At 39.1% G+C, this 23,972-nt stretch overlaps 1 protein-coding gene across 2 annotated transcripts in view; it reads right to left on the minus strand.

Annotated features, from left to right (window-relative positions):
- The window catches only part of LOC106140674 (protein split ends), an 86,630-nt gene that overhangs the window by 7,851 nt on the left and 54,807 nt on the right, over positions 1 to 23,972 (minus strand). Inside the window, exons 3-13 of one of the 2 annotated variants that reach the window (XM_060948898.1) lie at positions 20,611 to 20,802; positions 17,537 to 17,819; positions 16,796 to 17,122; positions 16,107 to 16,397; positions 15,250 to 15,450; positions 14,833 to 14,948; positions 12,701 to 12,817; positions 12,087 to 12,225; positions 11,333 to 11,489; positions 9,040 to 9,268; positions 46 to 8,883 (exon numbers count right to left, since the gene is read on the minus strand). In XM_060948898.1, the coding sequence (XP_060804881.1) occupies positions 46 to 8,883; positions 9,040 to 9,268; positions 11,333 to 11,489; positions 12,087 to 12,225; positions 12,701 to 12,817; positions 14,833 to 14,948; positions 15,250 to 15,450; positions 16,107 to 16,397; positions 16,796 to 17,122; positions 17,537 to 17,819; positions 20,611 to 20,802 (10,890 nt within the window). The remainder of the gene's footprint in view (positions 1 to 45; positions 8,884 to 9,039; positions 9,269 to 11,332; positions 11,490 to 12,086; positions 12,226 to 12,700; positions 12,818 to 14,832; positions 14,949 to 15,249; positions 15,451 to 16,106; positions 16,398 to 16,795; positions 17,123 to 17,536; positions 17,820 to 20,610; positions 20,803 to 23,972) is intronic. The other variant, XM_060948899.1, reaches the window with a different exon arrangement.

A 23,972-nucleotide genomic window follows, 5' to 3' on the forward strand; every position in this document is an offset into this window, starting at 1 on the left:
GAGTTTATTTAAAGTGAATGAGGTATGAAAGGAATAAACGCGTACCTCATCAAAACGGGTGTAGCTCTGTCGGCGGGTCGGTGCGTGGAGGGCGGGCGGTGCGGCAGCGCGGGCGACTGCACGCGCGCGTCCGCGTCGGTGCCGAGCGGCATGAGCCCCGCCACGCCGTCCACCAGCCGCCGCGCGAAGCCCGCGTCGCCCGCCTCGCCGCGCAGCGGAACCGCCTCCGCCGCCGCCGCCGTCCGCAATGGCAGCGTCACCGGCTTCTCCTCGGCACGAGGCGGACCCGCGGCAACGGCCGCCTCGAACGCGGACGCCAACTTGGCGCTGATCTCCGATATCATTTTCTTTGGAGGTTTCATTATCGGCGTAGGGTTGGTGGGCGCGGTAGAGACCGGTTTCGGTATCGGAGCCGGGATCGCTGGCGGCTCGGGCTCCGCTCTGACGGGCGCCGCAGAGTCTGCCATCCTCGGTACTTTCACCTCTGTCGGTTCAGGTTCTTTTTTCGGCTTCTCGTCGCCGCTCTCTGTCGACGCGTCCGACAAACTTCTGTCTCTGACCCTCTTGACGCCCCGCGGTGATTTTCTAGTATCCATTGCGGACTTATCTTGATTTTGATTCGCTTTCGTCCCGGCTTGGCGGGTGGGCCTCTTCCTGTTTTTGGGTCCTTTGACAATGTCATCTATGACGTCGTCCACGGTGGGTTTATGGACGTCTTTTTCTTGGAGCCTTCTAGATTTACGGGTATTCGGGGAAGGTGAGATGAAATCTTCCGGCTTCTCATCTTTATTGGATTTTTCGTTTGTCTTGGGCTGATCTTTTATAACGAGAGAAGACGTGACGTTCGTGAGACCTGGCTGTGGACTTTTTATCGTCAAAATCAGTCTCGGTCTAGCTTCAGATTTAGTCGGCGATGTCGAAGTTTCGTCACCAGAATCTTCGTGGAAATCATATACATCACCAGGCATATTATTGGCAATGTTGTTAACAAAATTTTTCACTTTTTTGTCAAGTTTAGCCCGGCCTCTTCCACGTTTAGTTGATCCACCTCTTGGAGGTTTCGATATTTGTCTGGTTTGTACTCTCTCTTGATTTCTTTCGCATTTCTTCCCTCTTGTACTACGTCCACCTCTTTTACTAATGGTGGTATTTCTAACTACATTGAATTCGTCATCATTACTTTCAGTGGCAGTTTCAACAGATGTCTCTAAAGATAAAGATTGAGAACTTTCCCTTTTTTCGCAACTTGAATTCAATTGGGTCAAAGCAACTGATTCTTTACCTGTTAAATCCTGTTTTAATTCTTGTTCATCAACGTTTTCATTACAAAGTGAGTCGACTTTTTTAATAACGGAATCTATGTTAACGTCTTTAGCGCTCCAAGAATCATTCTCATCTAAATTCTTCATCTGATTTTCTTGGGTATCTGTGTCTTTTGGTAATAAATTGAAAATATTGGTGTCATCCGTTTCAATTTTATTTAGTTTAATATCTTCAAAGGATGTTTTACCTAATGTGATGATACTAGTATCTGAACTACTACTCATAAATAGATCAGTTTTGAGTAGTGTCGGTGGGTCTAAACTGTGAATGGAAGTTTTAGAATCTGATTTGTGCGATTCAGTTTGACTTGTATCAGAATCAGATAAGGTTCTATTGTTATCCTTTTGAGAAACAGTTTGCTCCAACTTCAAATCTCCAACTGGTGTTTTATTTACATGAACATCGTCTTTCGACTCATCAGTACTCTGTTCTCTTCTATCACGACTGGGTAAATTGGTGGTTATAAGAGTAACAGTTTTACCAACATTTACTTCAAGTTTCTTTTCGGGATCATTGGTCACCTTTATTTCATTAGTGTTATCCTTAAGAAGTTCTTCAAAATCTGTCTCACATTTTGCTATAATTTCCACAGACGACTTAACTTTTTTCAAATGTACTCCTTCCTTATCTTTATCTATAGAATCGTATAAAAATGGAGACTGACTTGATTTTTCTTCAATTTGTTTATCCGTTCCTTGTGCTATGTGATTATGATGACTTTGACTTTCAGCTTTATCTTGGTTAACTCTTATAGCTCCCGAGGCATTTGTGGTTTTTAATAACAAAGGCGTCATTACTACATTAGTTAAACTAGTTGTCGTAACTGCAACTGAATTGGAAGACTCTAATCGTGTCAAGACTGTTGGAGACCTGATAGTCGCCATTGATAACACCGACGGTGGTGCTCCCTTATTGGCAGCATCAATTTGAATGACTTTACTAATAGGTGCAGTTGTGAGCAGTCTCGGCGAATTTAAAGTATGAATAACATTAGAATTTTGACTTCTGTTAATGTTATTGGGTTCCTGAATTGTGCACATCACTGGCTTCGTTCCACTTTGAATGATTGACGCAGTAGAATGATTAACTCCAGCTACATGTATTATTGGCGGCGAACCAAAGGGTATATGATTATGTTGATCTGACTTTTGTGTTTGAGTATCTCTCTTCTCGTTTAGGGAATTTATATTATTAATTAAAACTTTATTGGGTAAATGAAGAGAAGTATTTATATTTCCAACATGCATTGCATTTTGCATAGATATGAGACGATTCTGAGCCATCACTGTGGGGTTATTATTCTGTTGTAAACTAGTCGGTGACAAAATTATTTTAGGCTCGCTAATGCCATCAGAAGTATTTCTTAAATCCGTTTTTCTTATATCTGCTGTAGTTATTATTTTCGAATGATGAATAGATGGTGAAACACTGACATTATTTCCTTTATTCTGGACTATGTTGCCAACACTTATTTGTTTTGAAATAGGTGCTAAGACTGGAGTTACCGGTAATCGATTAAATTGTATTGGGGCTCCCTGGGTTTGAACTAGCACAGAATTAGGTCTGCTCGGGGACACCATAGTTCTAGCACCATGTGGTAAATGCATTGCTTGGATGGGGCTCAATGATGGTTGTTGCATCCTTACGACCGTCACTTGACCAGGAGATCTTTGCTGCATATTAGGTGTCCCGATACCGGCTGAATTTAAACTTTGCGGAGTACTCAATATAGCCATATTAGTCAATCGTGGAGAAAGCAAACCTTCATTCTGAGATGTAGATTTGGGACTTTGTAATCTTGGATCATTAGTATTTCTAGGAGATATGACTATTCCTGGTGACTTTTGATATAAAATGTGTTGTTCTGGTATTTTTATAGTTGGAGGTTGCATGTTCGACACTTGTGGCCGAATGATTTGGTTTATTACTTGGTAGGGTGCGCTTACTCGAGCGGGCGCAATGATAGGCCGTAAAGTATTATTCATTTGCATGTTCTGAGTTGATGGGGTCTTAATTTGCACAATATTAGCTGTAATATGTGTTGGCTTAACTTCAGACTTTTCTCTACTCACCAACTGATTAGGCTGAATATTTAAAACATGATGCGGTTCTAATTTATTGCTACTTAAAGTCCAAGATGTTATCACTGGAGTCGCAGTTGAAGTTATTTGCTGCGTTGTTTCCCGTTTAGCTAATTGAATCTTGAATTCAGCATCATTGCTTTTCAGGCTTGATTCATTTCCTTCAGATGTCAATACTTTAACCACAGTAGTTTTTGGTTTAGAAATTATTTTTGACTGTTCCTCAGATGTACTTAAGGATTGATTTGTAGCAATTATATTTATAGGCAGTGTTTCAATTGCATCTTGGGGAGTCTCATCAGCTTCCTCAGTATCAGTGTCAATAAAGAGATCACTGTCTGATACTGGAGTGTCTGGTTTCATTTCCATTTCACAAGCATTTAAGTTCTGAACCGCCTGTCTCATTTCTTCGGCATCTTCTTCAGGTATAGTTTCAGTTTCAATTGTAACACTTTCTATTTCAGTTTGACTCGAAACATTGGTTTCAACTTGTTCATAGTCAGAAAAATCAACTTTGCCGCCAAAACTTTCACCTAAAAGAGCAGCCACCGCATCTGCCGTCTCTTCTTGTGATATTATTGCTCTTGGTTTTTCTTCCACTTTTTTATCATTTTTCGGTGACATTTCCACTTTTTCTACATTAGAATTAGTATCAGACAAATTTGATATGCTGCGCACAGCGGTTTCGCTACTGTCAATAGTGTCCATAAGCGTGCAGGAAAATGACGTAGATTCACTATTACTTTGATCTGAAATTATTGGCGCAGGATCACCACTTGGTAAGGGCACTTCACTGATATCACATTCAATGGGAGCAGGCATAGGTATTTCATCGACTTCAATCATTTTCTTTCCCAAATACTCACTATCAATGCTAGATTCAATAGATATAACTCCTGGTGAACTAGGATCCGCATCGCGGGAGTCTAAATCTGGTATGGCAGTTGGGGGACTTTCTGTTAGTCTAGGTAGACTAGGAGACTCAGAGAGTGACTTACAATCATCTGACTTATCAGCAACGTTTTCCGGCTCATTCGGAAGAGGTATATCTAAAAGCAGAGTTTTGTTAGAGATTTCAACAAGAGGCTTTTCAAGTAAAATGTCAGACTTTTCCAATTTATCATGATGATGATGATAATGGTGATGATCTTTACGACTTTGTCGTTGTTCTCTGCTCCTTTTCTTTTTCTTCTTCTTTTCCCTGCAATCTTTTTTATTTTTCTCACTATGCCGCTCATTGATTTTATTATTTTCAGAAAGTTCATTTTTATATGTAAACTCATTTGTATCGTCACGCTTAATATCCAGCGTTTCTAAAATAGATCTATTTTCATCATCAGACACGGTGTCTTCAATCAACCGGGCTTCAATGGCTTTACTAACTGCGTCTACGTCTAAGCTATTTTCGTCTTCCTTTGCAATATATCTCTTATCTCTTCTCCTTTTCTCTTTTTTCCGTTTATTTTCATCTTTCTCTTTACATTTGCTTTCGTCGCAATTTACCGCAAGGGTTGGTTGATTATGAGGGGCACTGTAGGACTCGTAACTATGGGAGAAGTCTAGTTTATTATTTGGTTGTGAAACTCTTGCCTCTTTATCTGATTCATCTGACAGTGGACCAAAAATATCCTCCATTTTACCTTCTTTTTTAGAAACAGAATCCATTGAAAATTCAAAAGAACTGTTGGTGGGCTTTTTCTCCTTCTTGAATCGAATTTTGTCTTCCCGAGTATCATCAGTATCTACACTTTCACGGGTTTTATCTTTCCTTTTTTCTTTTTTATTACTGTGGCGCCGCATTTTTTCAGAATGTTTATGTTTGTTTTCAAAGCCTTCACTGTTTTCATGCACTTTACCGTCATCGTCGGAAAAAGAGAATTTATGTTTCTTTTGTTTTCGTTTATGTTTTTTACGAATTTCCAAAGCATTTCTGTTCGAAGTCATAGATTCGCTCTCTGAAGAAAAATCTATGACAGATTTATTAAAGTTATGTTTGTATTCCAAATCAGTTTCCACGCTTGATTTTAATTTACTATCCTCACTATCACTCTTACCAAACAAATTTAATAAGGAGTTCCTTTTTATTTTGTCATCACTGACTTCTTTTGAAGTATCATCTTTAGTCCTTTGTGAAGATTCAGAATCAGAGATAATTTCTTTTTTGATGTTAGTAATAAAAGGAGGGCTTTTACTGATACTTCTTTTATTGGATCTTTCATCATCAGATGTGTCAGACATAATGCGAGTTCTAGAATTTTTGCGGGATAATTTATTTCTTAAATCTTCTTCACTACCAACCGCATTGAAATAATCACTGGATTTAATACGATCAAAATCAAGGCTTGTCCGATGTAATTTATCTAACTTTTTGTTATGAATCATCAAACGATCGTCGTCTGTAGAGCTATCAATTGATGATTTGTGAGTCTTCTTCCTGTCTTGTTCAGAGTCACTATCTTCATCCCAACTAGATCTTTTCTTCTCTTCGCGTTTTGCCCTGCTTTGTTTTAGTTGACTGAATTTTGCTTTGATTTTTTCTTGTCGTTTTTCTTCTTCTTGCTTTTGCATATTTTTACAAGAACGAGCTTTGACTTTGTCATACATGGATATATAAGTTGGACCGTCATCAACTATGTCGAAAATAGAATGTTTCTTAGGTTCGTCAGAGTCAGAACTATCTGTGCTAAGTTGCTTTCTATTTTTCCGTTTATTGAGATCGTTCTTATCTTCCCTGCTCTTCCGCTCAATTGACATACGCTTCTCGCGAGCTGCCTCTTTCTTTTTGTCGTCACATTTTTGTTTCTTTTCATCTTTTGATTTGGAAAGTTCTGCTTGGTGTAGGGCATCCTGTTGCATTTGTAGTGCTTGTATTTGTTGCAGTTGTTGGATACGTTTCTTTTCCTTCATTTCTTTTCTTAGTGCTCGTTGCTTTTCATCTTCCTCACTGGATCGGAGCTCTAACGTGGCAAGAAAGTCTAGATCATGATGCAAGCTTTCAGAAGAGGCTTCAGTGTTAATTTTTTCATCATTAGTGATTTTGGGACTCTTTTTGGACAATTTCATTTTGTCAGCAGGTTTTTGATCTTTGCTCTCTTCTTTATTTTTTACATCATAAATATCATCGGGCGGTTTAACCTGATTCTTTTTATCATCTTTTGTTTTACTTTCTATTAATTTTGCAAAATGACCTTTATTAAACTTGGCCGTTTTATGTTTTGAATCTTGGTGATTTGATGAAGATTTTGAATCTTTTGAATCTCGTCGTTCAAGACTTTTCGCGTCAGTTTTTATCTTTTTGGTTTCTTCATAAACAGAATCTAAACTATCGTGAGAAGACATTCTGCGTTTGTACCCAATATTCGGAGGTAAACTTGAACATGAATTTAAACGCTCCTTACGTTTAGCATCAGCAGTTGGTGAATCAACAGAATAATGTCTTTGTTTTTCAGAAACTTCTGATTTGGACTTGGCAGCTAATTCAGTATTATTTTTGCCCTTCACAATTAATTTCTCAGAATTATCAGGCTCTTCTTTTGCTTCAACTTTAATTAATGAATCAAGGTCGGCTGTTGTGAGCAATAAATCTTTGCTGTCTTGTTTACAAAATAAAGTGTTGTAATTTTTGAGAGTTACTTTTGAATCTTCTTTGATTTCACTACTTTCCTCTTTGACTTTCATGGAGTCATGAGATGCTCTGGACGTAGATGAGTCTGTAGAATCTTTGCGACATAAATCTCTAGAAATGTCATCTCTGGAAGACTTTCTAGACTTCACCAAATCCGAATCTTTTTTACCCTCACGTTTAGAATCCTGGGATTCCTTTTTTGATTTGTCATGTTTAATTTTATCTTCTTTTTTAGCTTTGGAATCTAAGTCAGTTGAATCCTTTCTTTTATCTTTATCCATTTTATCTTTCCTATGATGATCATGCCGCGTAGATTTTTCCTCTGCGTGTTTTGTTCGATCATTTTCTCTATCATGTTTATGCTTTTCATGATCAGATTTAGATTTTTCGCCGTGAGACTTTTCAGTGTGTACAGACTCTTTGTTCTTCTTTTCTTTTTCGTTTCTATCTACCCTTTCAGTTCTGTGGCTTCTGGATTTTTCTTTGTCATGCTCATGTTTATCTTTATCTGATCGTTCTTTTCCATGTCTATTTTTTTCCCGATCATTTCTACTACGATCTTCTGTGCGCTTTTCACCGTCTAGTAGCTTTTTCTCCGAGTAAAAAATTGTATCTGAATTAATTTTTTCACTATTATACCCTTTTACAAATTCAATATTTTCTTTTTCCAACTTATTGCTTGTATGTACTGAATCCAAAATAGTATTTTGATTGAATTTTTCTTTTCCGTTTTTGTCTTCAGCCTTATGATATTCCTGTGAGACCATTTGAGAAACTTCTTTTGTTATTTTTGCTAAATCAGAAGCACTCAAGAGAATATGCGGTGGCTCTGAATCTAAATAGTCATTGATATTATTTTGAACTAGTATATCTTTACACACTTCCGGTTCAGATTTAATCGAATTATTTGTATCTTCTATTTTATTTTCACTATCACAGTTGCTTACTTCAGTTGGGACAGATAAATCAGAATTTGATTGAATTTCTTTCTCCTCCTTATTCAAGTTTTCTTCAGGAGCATCAATTTCACCATTCTCCTTTTCTTGCTTCAGTAAAATATCTGCAATGTCACGAGCAATGTTTTCTTCACACTGGTCAACAACCAATGTATCTAATTCTTTTTCCGGTTTCCGTTCAAAGAGGTTATTATTAGTATTGTCTTTAGTCTTTTCTTGTCGTCTATCTAGGGGGGCAAAATTATCCTTGGTTATATTCCTTTCTCTAGGGGGCGCTTCATTGCTTTGTAGATCTGGCTCTGTTCGATTGGGTACATCACCACTGTCCTTGTCATTTCCTGCATCAGCACTAAACTTGTTGCCGATGGAGGGAAGGGAATCTCGCCTCCTTCTTTCGTGGATACCTCTTGAGTCCGCGTCGAGCTCTTCGACTCTTCTTTCGCAAGGATCCGGTTGAGATCTATCCGTCGAAGGGGTTCTGGGACGAATTCGGTAGTCGGTGAGTCGATCTAGCTGGTGCGGTCTCTCCGGGGGAGGTCGGTTTAGTCTCGGGTCGGAGAGGCGCTCTGCGGGGTCTACCTCGCTCTCCGACTGCAGCGCCGGCTTGGCGGAGGGCGCGGGTCCCGCTGGGAGCGGGGGCGCGTGCGTGGAGAAGGGATAGCGGAGCGGCCGCGAGCCCGAGCGGCGCGGGCTACCGCCAGGGCTAGGGGCTCGCGCGCCCTCCAGTCGCTCCGAATCCTCGTCGAACACGGAGCGCTTGGCGAGCAGCGAGCGCACCACCTCGGAGGGCTTCACCTCATTGATGTCCACCTCGAGAAGTCGGTGGCGGAGGCGTGCGCGGTCGGGCGCATCCGCGAGCGCACGGGACCCGCTCCACCGTTCGTACTTTTCGTCGAGACTGCAAAATAACAAATTATTATTGAAAGTGTTGAGGCGTCAAGTTCCCTTTACGTGGAATTTTTCAGATGTCATTATCTTTATGCTTTAAATTTGCCAAATTTCACCTTTCAACAGCAGTGGAAGTAAGAATGTTACAACAGCAAAGTATACGGACCTTCTGATGCGCTCCTCTAGCGAAGGCGAGTGCGGCGCGGAGCCGGTACTGGAGGAGGACGCGGAGCGGGGGCGCGGCGGGGAGTCAGGCGCGGGCGCCGGCTGGGGCGCGGTGCGGGGCGTGGGAGCCGCGGCACGCAATAATTGCGCCGCAAACCGAGGCAGCGGCAGGCTCATAGGCAAAGCTGGACGCTCGCGAGGAGGACGTCGCGGCTCACTAGGGATTGCATCTGGGAGGAAACAAGATATTTTAAAGATATATCACTCTCATTCGCTTGTACGCAGTTATTACATCATTTGCTAGGAACCCTGTATACTTATTTTACTTCATGCACATTCTTTAATCATTAAAAAAAAAATCTTTTAGTAGGCAACAACATAGTTTTAACTTAAAATTTAGGTGCTGGAGCCATCTTTTAAGCAAAAGAATGCTTGTGCCAGATGACTCCGCTCTTCTTATCGATAAGACACATAAATGTTACCTAAAGTGATTTAGAACATGCATGACTAAGGTTTAGGTTTATAACAATTTAAGGTTTGTTGTATATATATATTATACTACTAGCTTTCCGCCCGCGGCTTCGCCCACGTGTAATTCGGTTATATATAGCGTTTATTAAAGATCTCGACAGGGCTTTTTCTTCCACAGGCTGAAATCTTGTTACAACTGGAATTAAATATAGCCTGTGTTACTCGGGGATGATGTAGCTTTCTAATGGTGAATGTTTGAAATCGATTCAGTTGTCCATGTGTTTTATTTATGCATACCGATTACGCCGAGATTTATGGACCGATTTACGTGATTTTTTTTTGTTCGGTAGAGTATACTTTCAAGTTGGTCCCGTTGTTACCTAGTCAGGATCTGATGATGGTATTCCAGGGAAATCAAGGGCAAACCTCAAATTTACAGGCAATTTCATAGATCTGTTTAAGTATTTGCGTCTGATAGTCATCATCCCATGTGAATGAGCTGATGATGGAAGGTACAACTCCTCAACGGTTAGGAGTTGAAAGAAAATTCTTACGAAGTTATACGTACATGTGAGGCTATTAGGTTGACCTGATAATAAAAAGTAAATCTCATTAACGTTAAGAATTTAGGTGAAAATGGATGCGGACAAATTTCGTCTCTTCACTTGTTTCCTTTTAGCTGTTTGTATGGGTAGTGTTAACACAAAATAGGGATTTAAAGGCGTGATGTTATTAATGTTATGCATGTATGTACATAATTATGTATGTTATTATGTATGTTAAAGAGACGACTGAAAGTTGTCATACAAAGTCTTTTTTTTTAAGGATGGGAAATCATCAAATGACCTCTCCCGCTCTGGGTGGAACGGAAGGGAGTGTCAGACTTTTACTGACTAAAACCCACCTCGTTCCTTCAGTTGCCCTTTGCGTTCCGGGGCCACGGTATCTCGTTAGAACTTTCCCGCAGCCCCGGCTCAGTTTATCCCGTTTCCCCCCCTTGGGGGTTGACATATCAAAAATCCCTTCTTAGTGCTCACTTATGTTACTAAAGGAACCTCTGTTCAAAATCTCAGACTCCTATACCGAGCGGTTTCGGCTGTGCGTTAATAAATCAGTCACCCAATCGTACCCCCTAAATCACGATTGGAGGGTAGTTTGAAAAAACTTATAATGTCAAACATATTTACTTGCCTATGTACGTGTTCATGCCAAGTTTTAAGTTTATAAACCCAAGGAATAAGATTTTTCATAGAAACGTTTTTACCCCTTTTCCCCCCCTTGGGGGTTGAATTTCCAAAAATCCTTTCTTAGTGCTCCCCTTCATATCCCAAGGAACCTACATTCCAAATTTCAGCTGTCTACGACCAGTAGTTTCGACTGTGCGTTGTCTGTCAGTCAGTCACTCAGTAACGGAAGAGTTTTATATATATAGATTAATTTTATTATAAAGACGGGCAGAACGAGAGTTGAACTGCACTTGAGCAAAGTGTGTTACTGTATGTTGATGCTGAGCAACATCGAATCTTTGTCTTCTTCTACCTACTGTATCAGGTGTATAAGATAAGCTTTTATGTTTCCTAAGTGTCATTTGGAGAATGTAATCATTACAAGCATACTCGTCAAATTAGGAAACGAAGGAATTTACTTTTTTATTCAATTTTTTTATTCAACTTTGTGCTCCAGAATGTATCCGGGACATGTTTTCTTCAAAAAGCATATTTTACCGTAGACCATCGATTTTAACTGTAAAATTTTCTGCTTTCTTAGGCTGAATAAGCAAATAACTCTAATATAACTCTTACTTAAATGTTCCTCAAGCTCACCTGGCTCATCTCTGAGCGGAGTGCCGGCCCTATCGGCGGAGACGTCCCTCCGGCGTCGGTGTCTACGTCGCGCGTGTCGCTCCCCCGCGCGCGAGCCAGAGCGCGACCGCCGCCCGCACGCCGTACTCACGCTACCGCCGGCGCTGCGGTGGCGCTCCTGAACACACACCCACTTTATATTAACACGAGTTCATAGACACCAATAAATTCCGCAAGCGAAACTTAAATTGTAAATAGAAACAACTATCTACATGTAACATGTATAGCAAAGTATAACTTATAAATTTTCCCCATTTTCCCATTGGTTAAAAAAAATGGTTTTTAAATCTTTATAAAAAATATCCTCGTGTAACATTCCAGCGACAACAAAATTACACTAATGCCACATTTGAAGAAGGAGGTTTCACAATTTAATCGGTGTTTGACCAATCTAGGGAAATGGCTACTGACTATCTGGACTTCCCATGCAAAGCAATAATTCCACTACCAAACAATAAATCATACATACTACGAGGTAATTGACATTATTTTGCGTTACTTATATCTGATTTGTGAAGAAACTTGAATTTTTGACCGCCCAAGACACCAACAACACTCGAAATTAGTAATTTTTATGCTGTAAAAACTCTGATTTTCAAGTCTGTCGTCTTGTTAGCTTGTAAAGTCAAAAAATATGTTTGAAGCGTCATGGGCACGCTTTACTTGCGGCATTGTTAAAATAAACTTCAAAAAAAATATAGCAGGGATATATTACCTTCGAATGCTTTCGATCTTCGGTGCTGGAGTCGCGGCGGTGCCGCCTGGCGCGATGCGGCGACACCACCACCGACTGCAGTCTGTCTTCATATGGAGTGTCTTCCGTTTGCGGACTGGACCCTAACTCCTCATATACCCTACAATTTTAATACAATATTTGAATCATTCTAAATTGTTATCATATATCCAGTGGGATTAGTGCGAGTTTAACTCGAACAAACGAGTCTGTCTCGATGAGTCGAGCCGATCGCGTTTACTAGGTACCTTTGATCGAGTAAAATTCGACTAATCCCACATGATATGCGAAGCTTAAAAAAACAAACCATCCAGGTCCAGACTGTATTAATGTTACCAGACAACGCTTAATGGAATTAATACTGAACGAGTTTTTTTTCTTAACGTTGTCCTTATGTAAATACTAAACTACAAAACGAAATTTGTTATTTTTTTAAAGTAGAGTGTGCCATGATGTATTTGGTTTATTCTTAAAACCGGAATACCTATTTAATTATTGTGAACATGACAAAATACTTAACGAGCATTTTTCAACAATCTGCATTGAATACATTTAAACACTTAACATTTAAGTAAGCAAGGGAACGGTCCGAGTACCTGTATCGTCTGTCGGCGGAGTAGTCGGGCGTGTCGTAATGGTCGAGCGCGGGATAGCGCGGCGTGCGCGACGAACCGCGGGTGTAGCTGGACGCTCGCGATCGGGAACCATCGTACCTAAAAGGGAAACAACCACCACGTTAGTATTGATAATCTTCATTTCTCTACACTTACAGCATTATTCATAAAAAATCCTAATTAGTCTCTTAAGAACGTCTTAAGCAGTATTTAAAATTTTGTTATTCATAAAACCAGTTAAGTCGTGTCTTAGTTGATCATCTCTTATTTTTTAACCTTGGCAACATCGTGGTAGTTTTTAACTTCAGTGGAAGCTATCTGGCTGTAAAATATTGTACAAAAATAAAGAAATATTGCTTGTCTCTCTGTCACTCTCACTTTGTTTGACTTCAATACTTCATTTTTTATCGAACATTTTTATGTAGGTACCTACCTAACCTCACGGATTCTTTTTCAAACTTAATAGAGGTATAAGTTCTTTTTTGCGTTTAGTTTATATGTAAATTGTAGTAGCCATATGAACACTGTCCTACTTAATTTACTTTGAGTCCACAGTTATTTGTTCTCTTATAAGATTTACTCTTATAAGATTTATAATTGATCCCATTTATTTTTAATCTATATTTTATTCTAAATTTTTCATAGTATTTCAACATGGAATCGGACCTTGCCTTATAAACTCTTACTCGAGAACGCGTAAATTCCTCATTATCCAAATCTCACTCAATATTATATACATCGTCGTCAAATAGTCAATACATAATTATTTGAGGAAGTTATTGTGAGTAAAAATATAAAATTGACACCAAACGAAAAACAAGTTCCAAAAAATGCAAACAAAACGCGCTATAGTCATTTAGATGTCAGATGTGAGAAAAATAGTCATCGGCGGCAAATGAAATCAGCTGTGGCTGGTCTGCCATGTTGTTGCTTAAGCCCCTCAAGTGTCCGAGACTTTTTAAATTGATAGCCATTTAAGACACTGTTTTAGACGATGTTTAACCCTAAACAGCATTTATGAATACGATGTTTCTTATGTGTCTCAAAATTTAAGTAATGTTTATAAATAAATAAATAAATAAATTTATAAATAAATAAATAAATAAATTTATAAATAAATAAATAAATAAATAAGTGCCGTGTGGTTCCCGGCACCAATACAAAAAAGAATAGGACCACTCCATCTCTTTCCCATGGATGTCGTAAAAGGCGACTAAGGGATAGGCTTACAAACTTGGGATTCTTTTTTAGGCGATGGGCTAGCAACCTGTCACTAGTTGAATCTCAATTCTATCGTTAAGCCAAATAGCTGAACGTGGCCATTCAGTCTTTTCAAGACTGTTGGCTCTGTCTTCCCCGCAAGGGATATAGACGTGACGGTATGTATGTATGTTTATAAATAAGGCTGTTAATATTGTAAAGAGAAGGAGTTAAAGATACATAGATGGACCCTTCAGACGTAGGTAACATAGCCAGTACTTTTATTGTTTAGGCCAGCTACTTAAAATATTTTTAGCCAACACCTGCTACCATAGCTTAAAAAAATAGGTATAGCTTAAAACATAGGTAAACTATCCCTGTCCCATTTCACGTCATAATAAAAAGCGAAACAGCGATGGTTTCTCGCGCGATTTAAACGCCGTCGCGCATGCCATGGTGCGGGGGCTGATCACATAATATAAAATACTCAAGAGAGAACCTTCTTCTTCTTCGTCCATGTCTATTCCCTATTTGGGCTCGGCCCAACTCGTTATCCCGGCGCTTGGCCCTGTATCCACATTTGCTCTTCAATGAAATCTTTAGGTACGGTTGTCTACCACGCAGCCTGCGGTCCCCCCTTTCTCCTCTTAGGGTTAGGGATAGCCAGATCTTGTTTAACAGCGTTAAGATTTGTCATTGTATCATTTTCATTGGACTTTTTTAAATAGTTCTAGAATCTTTTTTTTTAAGGCGTGTCTTTTGATAGACAGCCCAATACTATTGCTAATACAATCTTCTCAGGAAAGGATAAATTAGAATGAGTGGTTAAATAAAGATACTTCTGCACTGATAAAAATCTTACAAAAAAAAATTCTTAAAAATATACAGATAATTATAATACATAACGCGCTCACCGGATAGAGTCGTGCCTCGTGGAAGGTAGGTACCGTCCGGTGATATCATTTCCGACCCTCTCCCCCGGGGGCACGGCGGAGCCGCCATGTTTCTCCAGTTGTTCGTAGAAAGCTTCCTGCACAATTAAACATTATTATGAGTATTAATAGCAGAAAGAAGGAACAAAAGGAACAATAATTGTTTTACTAACGAAAGAAACTAACAAATGGTAATACACATTAATAATAAAACGAAAAAACTTTTATTTTTGTATGTTTGTAATGATAAAGCTCAAAACAAATCAACCGATTTCAAACGAACCCGTAGTTCCTGAGATTAGCGCATTCAAACAAACAAACAATCTCTTCAGTTTATAATATTAGTAAAGATAGATTAGAAGATTTTATTCCGAATTCCATGTGGTATGGTGTCGGTACCTGGCACTCTCTCGATGCGTAGTCTACACAGAGCCTGGGGTGCGCGGGCTCGGCGGCGGAGGCCTGCGCGGCCACGCGGCGCAGCTCGCGCACGGCCGCGCCCGCCGCCGCCGCCTGCTCGAAGTGCACGAGCGCCGCGCCCGCCGCGCGGTCCACGCACACCGACGTGGCCGCGCCGCAGCGGGACACCGCGCCCAGCACCTACACCAACACCAACACGTCATAACAATCATCTGCTTACTACGTCTTTGCCTCTTACAGGATAGACAAAGCGGACAGTCTTGAAACGACTAAAAGGCCACGTTAAGCTGTACGACTTACTGATGAAATTTGAGATTTAAATAGTGTCACTATTTGTTGCTAGCCCATCGCCTAGCATCCAAAGTTAATTATCAGCAGGTTTATCTATTCCCCAGATATCGTATCGTGTAGCCAGTATAATGGCTTATTGTAGATCTATATGATGCTACCGATATAGCTACGTAGAAAGTTACACAACGAAAGAGTCCCGCAAATACCTACATTACTTTCGAATAATAGATTTGAGTACGCAGCTCAAATAGCGCCTATTCAATCTTGCCTTGAAAATCCCCAAGTTATACCTTGTATCGGGAAGAAATATCTACAAATTTAGTAGTAATTTGATAGCTTTACATTTAACTAAATATAAAATATTATATTCACAAAATGGCAAATACCGCAATCATCAAGCAAGTGTTCTTTGATAAATGTTGTGATGCAATTAAATTACCAATGTTAATATAATTTATTGCTTATATATTACGGTATTTATCTAATTACGCATTAAAAATATCGCACAAAATTTTACATTATTTTGTTTGTCATTATTTATGTACCTGCTTTTCCGTGTGTTCCGTGAGGCCATCCACCCAAACACAGGTAGTAGCGACCGGCTTTCCAAAGCCTAACTTGACTCTGGAGCCGCCCACATATTCGCCGTCCATGGAGCGGATAGCTTCCACCACACTTGATATAGACGCGTATTGACAGAATGCATAGCCGGCGCCGCCGCCACTGCCCTTCTTAATGTCGATCTCTATGATGCGACCAAAATGCTTGAATTTATCCCGAAGTTGTTGTTGCGTTACATCTTTTTCTAAATTACCGATGAACAAAGTCCGCGTTGCCTATAAAACAAAAATTATAATATAACAAAAAATATTCAAAATGCAAATTCACGTTAAATAAAATTAAATCGTTTTGAAAAATAAATAAACGAAAATACTTTCATGGTGACAACTTCATGAAAATCTGAGTGCGTCGGTGGTCGAATCGGTAAGGTGCCCGGCGTGTGGCGCAAAAAAGCACAAGTTAGAATCCCACCACCACCATTACCAATGACTATTTTCGAAGTTATGTACATTAGTTTAAATACTAACCGATGCTCTTACGGTGAGGGTGCGACCGGGACTAAAGTCAAGAGGAAGAAGAAAAACTTCATGACAATCAGTGCAGCTTGAGTTTATTCCGAATTGACAGAAATATTGGAGGATTTTGTTATGAAGGATGAAGTCAATAATTTTACCTTGGGATGATACTCGTCAATATCAGTCTCGTATGGTTTAGCCGAGTCGGCGTCTTCATCACAACTTTGGTGGGGTGCCACTGAGATCTTGCATCCAAAAAAAAGCTTATCCTGAGACACCTCGAGCGCTTTTTCTACGTCGGACGGCTTTTTAAATCGCACTACTGCGTACCGATCGGCGTTCTGACCGACCACTTTCACCCACATCACCTTCCCGTGCTTTTTGTATTCGTGGTAAAGACCATCTTTGAGGGAGCTATCGGTCGATCTGGTCGGCAAATTCCGAACGCATATTGCGAGAGGTCTGCCGTTCGCTGTCGACGCCCACTAAAACAATACGTTTATTTATAGAAGTTATATTTTGGAAAATAATTTTTGATTTCTAGTGCTAATCACAGCCAAATATCAAATAAATCGGAAAAATCCCATTTACTACGACAAAAAGACACACGAAGTACTTAATACTGAAAGAATTTTAAAATTATCAAAAAAAAAAAACTATTGTACAGACAGTGTTGATACAATGAGCGGACTTAATGTTAATGCATTTCCCAACAATCAACCTTTGTGTTAAGCAGAGAATTTAATAGGTATATGAAGTCTTGTTTTACACGTCTTAATAAGACCACAATTTAAGACTCAGATTCGTTTAAAAGCAGAAAGTACTCTACATCTTTTGGGTATCCCAAGTGAGCCGCAAGCATATTAATTGTCTGCAGGTATTAAAGAAATGTCGCTTACTTGGTATTGGTGCGTGGGAGGCGTGCGGTGGTTGGCATGCGGCGCCTGCGCGGGCGGCGGATGCGCGGGCGTGGAGGCGCGCGAGGTGTCGCTAGGCTCGGGGGAGCTGGACTCGGAGCGCGACGAGCCCGAGCCCGAGTGCCGCCGCCGCCGCCCGCCGCCCTCGGTGCCGCCGCCCGGCGTGCTTGGCGTGCTTTCGCCGCCCGTCGCGCCCCCCGCACCGCCCCCGCTTCCCGTCCCACTTGCGTACCATCGGTGATGAGGTGTTGTTGTTGTTGTTGTCCTGTAACAAAACATTTCAGCTCTAGTATTATGCATACCTATTAGTAGAATATTCTACGAATAGCCTTTAGGCTTCATAATCTTCCTCCTTTTATTAATCCCAGTTTCATCTTAGTGGAGCCCGGGTCATGCCTTTTGATCGTGATTCTGGATTGGATTAGTCAGGTTTTACACAAAGCCCTTAGACTCACATATGTCCTAACCAATTATTGAATCATGATAAAAGATACACTAGAAAAATATACGTTTTTCCTTAGAACAGAACAGCGAGCGATTGTTGCATAGTCGGTTTCATTACTAATATTGGAATGAATTGATTATACGTAATACATACATTATAGTTACGCTGTTATCTTATGCGCAGAACATGCATCAAATAATATATTAATAAGACATAACTTCCAAACAATACGCCGAAAACCTGTACTTTTATACAATAGTATACATACACATACATACATATAATCACGTTTATATCCCTTGCGGGGTAGACAGAGCCAACAGTCTCTTAAAGACTGATAGGCCACGTTCAGCTATTTGGCTTTAAGATAGAATCGAGCCAAATAGCTGAACGTGGCCTATCTATACAATAGTATAACTATTTAATATCATCCCACACATAAAGCTATCGATTAGATGAGATTATTTCATCGCACGCTAAGAGTAATTACCTCAGTCAATTACTGTATGACGTAACTGATTGATAAAGAATATAATATACCTGATACATTAGCACAATAATAATAACATAAGATTACATATGAAACTTTTATATATTTTTGTCTATCTACACATTCATATTCATGCATATAGTCACGTCTATATCCCTTAGTAGATAGAGCCGACAGCTTTGAAGATCTATCTACACATTTTGCTAATTTTAATCAATAATAGGTAGGTATATTTAAAGTAATGCAGAAATTTGAATGGAAATTTCGAAGTCTCTCTGTATCCCGTAATTTTCGGAGCGATTTAACGATGTTTACAAAACACTAGCTTTCGCGTTCTCCACACTTCACACACGATCCTTCAACAATTTATATATTTCCTTGAGCAGAAACATAGGTTACGCAAATAGGCTGTATCGTGAATGATTGCTATTATTCGTGCAGATTGTCTTGTCATGATCAGTTTATTGACATACATAATGTGTGTGCTCAACTCGACCGCAACGCTATAAACTGCTCTACAGAAAAGACAGTTGACAAACAAATTAACGCTCTACTTTAAGTTAGCGAGTGCACGCCCGCAGTTCAGCCTGCGAAAATCAACTCTTTTTAGGGTTCTGTACCTATAAGATAAAAACGGGACTCTATTGCTTAGCCTCCACTGTCTGTCTGTCAGTCACCAGGCTGTATCTCATACACCGTGATAGGTAGAAAGCTAAAATTTCACAGATCATGTATCAGGGGCCTTAAAATAAGCGGGCTTTTTCGTATTTTTTTTTTTCAATATTTACAACAGTAACAAGTAGTAGCTTATAATTTTCACAGAATATTTACTTGTACATTACATTAAAAAATATATTAGAGGCTCCCATACAAAAAAACGTAATTTTAATGCAATTTTTTGTTCGATTTTATTAAACGTGAATATCTATACTAATATTATAAAGCTGAAGAGTATATAGTAATATATAAAGGTTCGAATTGAAAAATTATTTTATTCAAATGTAACAGTCTCCTTATTGTTTATACGTAATCCTCCTTTTCAATTTAGATGTCTTGAATATTTTAGTTGCATATAAAGTAAACTTAATTCAATTTTGGTACTGCGTGAGTTCATATCGTTTGATTTTATTGTATATATAAGCTTTCATGTCGCTTTTCTATAACTATGTATACTTATATTTTAAAGCTGAAGAGTTTGTTTGTTTGTTTGAACGCGCTAATCTCAGGAACTTCTGATCCGAATTTAAAAGTATTTTTGTGTTGAATAGACCATTTATCGAGGAAGACTTTAGGCTATATAACATCACGCGGCAACTATAAGGAGCAAAGTAATAATAGAATATGTGACAAAAGCGGGGAAAATTATTCATCCTTGAGGGCTTCAATGATGCCCAAAATAACTATTCCACGCGGACGAAGTCGCGGGCACAGCTTGTAAAAAATAAATATTTAAATAACAAACGTTTTGTTTGTTACGTCCGCGAGTCTGACTCGCACTTGGTGGGTTTTTTTTTTTTTCACCGTTCTCGCGGATACTTTGGGAAAAACTCTCTGAAGGAAACTGTCATATTTTAAAATTCTAGATCCTTTTTAGTACGGGTTATGCGTTGATCAGTCGATGTCGTCTTTTATACATACACTAGTAGTTAGCGATTCTGTCCGCATAAAACGAAATTTTTTGTCTTTCTACCTAAGTACTCTTTAATTATGTACACGCAAAATTAAAAAAAAATTGCTTCAATAGATAACGCGTGAAGAGATTACAAACAAACAAACTTTCTTTCGAAGTTAAATAATATTAGTAGGATTAATTCATATATAATCCCCGTTTCCGTGGGAATTTAGAGAAAACTTTTAGCGGATGCCTTCATCATAGTAAACAACTATCTGCATTCCAAATTTCAGCCTGGTTGGTCCAGTAGTTTGGGGAGTGTATTGATAGATCAAGATTAGTCAGTCATTGCTTCTATATATAAAGATAAATTTATAAAGTGTAACATGAAAAAAATTATAGACCATTAGACAGACATAATTATGTACGAGTGAACCTAAGCTTCCTCGGAGGGATCATTTTATCTTTTGTGTGCTACGGAAACCTTTCAAAAACCATTATGAGTTTACCTTTCGACATTGGAAGGCGGTGTTGAATATGGCGCATTGGAGCTGTTGTTCCTTTGGTAGCGACCGTACCCAGCAGGGGTGTTCCCACGTCGGCAATATTCAGTTGCACTATCATTGGTACCCCGCCAGTTAGCCGGCGCCGCCGCTGTCGCAGCTATAGGACACGCATTTCCTGTACTCTCCTCGCCGCCTCTGTAGACAAAAATAATGATAATAAATAGGTAAGTGATAACGAGTAGTGTTTACGTACTGGCGACCTCGTGGCGCAACGGTAGTGCGCTTGTCTGTGACAGAGAAGTCCAGGGTTCAAATCCCAGCCAAGGCATTTTGATATCGTTCAGTTAGTCTAACACAAGTCTCGACCTTACTGCGAGGCTCACTCTGTCATTTGTTTATTTGTGTTGTATATTAATCAGTACCTACACCCACAAACAATTATAAACTATTTTTCCAACGAACCGAACTGCAGCCACATCTATATTGCGTTTTACTGCACTATTCGCATAAAAAGGTTGATAATTATGATTTCGAAAAATAAAATTTCAAAATAATAAGCTTCCATGCTGGTCTGGTAGAGAAGAAAAAATGTTGTGTGTGACAATCGATTCTCTTCACGTGCAGATTGAAAATGAAAGCCTAATAAACATGGGATTCTTTTTTGAGGCGATGGGCTAGGTACCAGTCCCAATTTGAATACCAATTCATTAATTCATCAATCAACCAATATTAATGTGGGCGTTTTGCGTTGCATTACAAAAATATAGGTTGTATATGTTATATTGTTGTAATGCAACGCGAAAGTTTAAAATAACTCTTTCGGTACCGTTACGAACACCAGATGTAGGTACTTCTGCAGTTCTCCTACCATTTATTATCTATGGTGTTTTCTTTGAGCTGTACTATTTCTCAACAAGAAGCTCAAAGTTTAAAGAACAGATGAAGAAGTTTCAAGGACTCTTACGTGGTTAATTAAAAGAATCTTGGGCTTTTTCCACCCGATTGTGGAGGGAATATTCCCTTTTGAATGACCTGCGAAGACAGGAAAAGAGTGGGCTAATGTTTGTAAAGTATTAAGATAAATGTTTGATTAAATTAAACAATATCATGATTAGCTTAAACTTAAATTTTGTTCCCATATCTATTTGATTTTCAGATCTGGAATGGCCTCAAGTGCCGTGTGCGATCTAAATTGATCAGCATCAATGCAAGCCATCAAATGACAGATGGTGGTTAAAGCACTGCCATATCCCTGAGGACACTTGAGGAAAGAATAGCAAATATCCTATGCAGAGATCTCCTCTTTTCATTTTTATTTGGACAGACTATGGCCACACGTGTTCCATCAATGCAGGCTAAGTACCCTGGCATCTTTAAACATCTATACAACCGAAAAAAGTATATATGCATTAGTTGTGTACTGTTAAATAAAATTAAGTTATGAAAGGACTTACTTTTATTAGGAATTCAATATCTCTTTTCGTAAAGAAAATTTATAAACCTAAGTCGTTAATGGTTACAAACTAACACATAAAAAAAGATAACTACAAACTTATATTAAATTTACAAATTATGCAGTCCCTGCATAGAATCAACCTGCGGGAGTGTGCCTAGAAGTACAGAGAATAAGGCGCGGGACAGACACAAGCGGCGCGGCGCGCATCGGGCGCAGTGCCGGTGCGCATCGGTCGCGCTATTGGCGCCTTTCCAATATTCTTTCATACAAAATGTAGAAGAAGGACGTGGTGCAAAACAGATTGAAGAGGTGCGCTTATGGCACGCCCGCGCCGCTTGTGTTTGACCCGCGCCTAAAAAATAAATAATTTCTAGCTCTACCGGTCACGAGATGCTAATCAGCTTTCACGACAATTATCGGAAAAGCTGGTGGGCAGATGGGCCCCAAGGTCCCTAAGTTTCTACCCCAAAAGGTTCTAATATATATGTATATGTAATACCGTTACCTACATATTTGCGCCTTTTTAGGTTTTCTGCCTCATGTGTAGCGGCAACGGCCTTAGATTTGGTAACCTGTAGATGAGGCGGCGCAATTGCGTCTACGCAAGTATCATCCCACACCAACGGCCGCCCCAATCTCTGTACACTTAAAGTATAGACCGAAATTACCCAAAAGATTGATTTAATCAATCAGGACCTTCAAATATTTATTTTACAGACCTCCATGAAAACCGTAGCGTTTCTTAAATTAAGGAAAAACAATAGGAAAAAATTAAAAGATGTATAGGTAAATTACTTTATTGATGACAATTGGTATGTAGTTACCAAAACATTTGTGGTACATGCAGAACATTTTTGGCATTCATGGAATTTTAATATATTTTCTACACAATAGAACGTGTCCAGGGGTCAAGGCAGTTAAAAGAAATGTGTTGATAAGTTTTTGTTAGTAGCAGTGGAAGAATCTTTGTCATTGGGTAGTTTGTACTATTAGTCAAAGCTGAAAGTAAGTATTTGTAAAAGCTGAAAGTTTCTGTAAATATGCCTCTAGTACAGGTAGGAACGCTCCCCACCTATGATACTCAGGCAGTGGTTGCTTTGGCAGGTAGCAGGTAATAAAGGTATACTTTTTTCAACCTGATCTTCCTTAATTTGTAAAGCTCAATTTTTTGATATTTTATCCGTAATAATACACAAACTCGCGTTACTCATTGCCAGACACCTACTACGGTTGCAACCCCTTGCCAGACACCCCTAAACTATAATATTTTGTTACTCTACATACGTCATTTTGTAAAATCTGAATTTAATACATATTTTTCGGGGAATTATTCAAACAACGTTTCTGTAGTAGCCAGACCATTTTTGAAGGTGCTATTATCCTGCCAGACGCATTGGAGTGAGCAAAAGATGCAAGAGTGCGAAGTATATGTAGTAACTGGAGCGAGTGGAACAGAGTGGGTATCGTTCAGTGGACGGTTATACACGCATAGTAAACGTTGTAATATTAATTTGTGCTCGTTGTAAAATAAATTTTAAAATTACGAAAAATACATAACCTCAAATATAAAGACATTATTTTATAAAATGAACTTCATATAACTTAAAAATAATATGAATTAATTGTTTCGTTTTTTCACAGAATTAATATTTTGTTATACAGGGTGACATTTAAAACAACTTATTTTACACTTTCTTACAACTTATTTTACAATTTTATTCTTTCGATACTCATATTTTAAAATATTTTCCGTTAAAAATGGGAAAAGGAAAACAGTTACCTATTGAAACTCGTTCAGCTATTATTGCGTCGAGAAAGGAAGGCATTTCTGAGAGAGAAATTGCAAAAAAAATTGGTATTTTGCCTAAAGGGGTATATTATACCCCTGTAAGACATCGGGAGTAGGGGA

The sequence above is a fragment of the Amyelois transitella genome, chromosome 17 (genome assembly GCF_032362555.1).
Source record: "Amyelois transitella isolate CPQ chromosome 17, ilAmyTran1.1, whole genome shotgun sequence".
NCBI lineage: Eukaryota > Metazoa > Arthropoda > Insecta > Lepidoptera > Pyralidae > Amyelois > Amyelois transitella.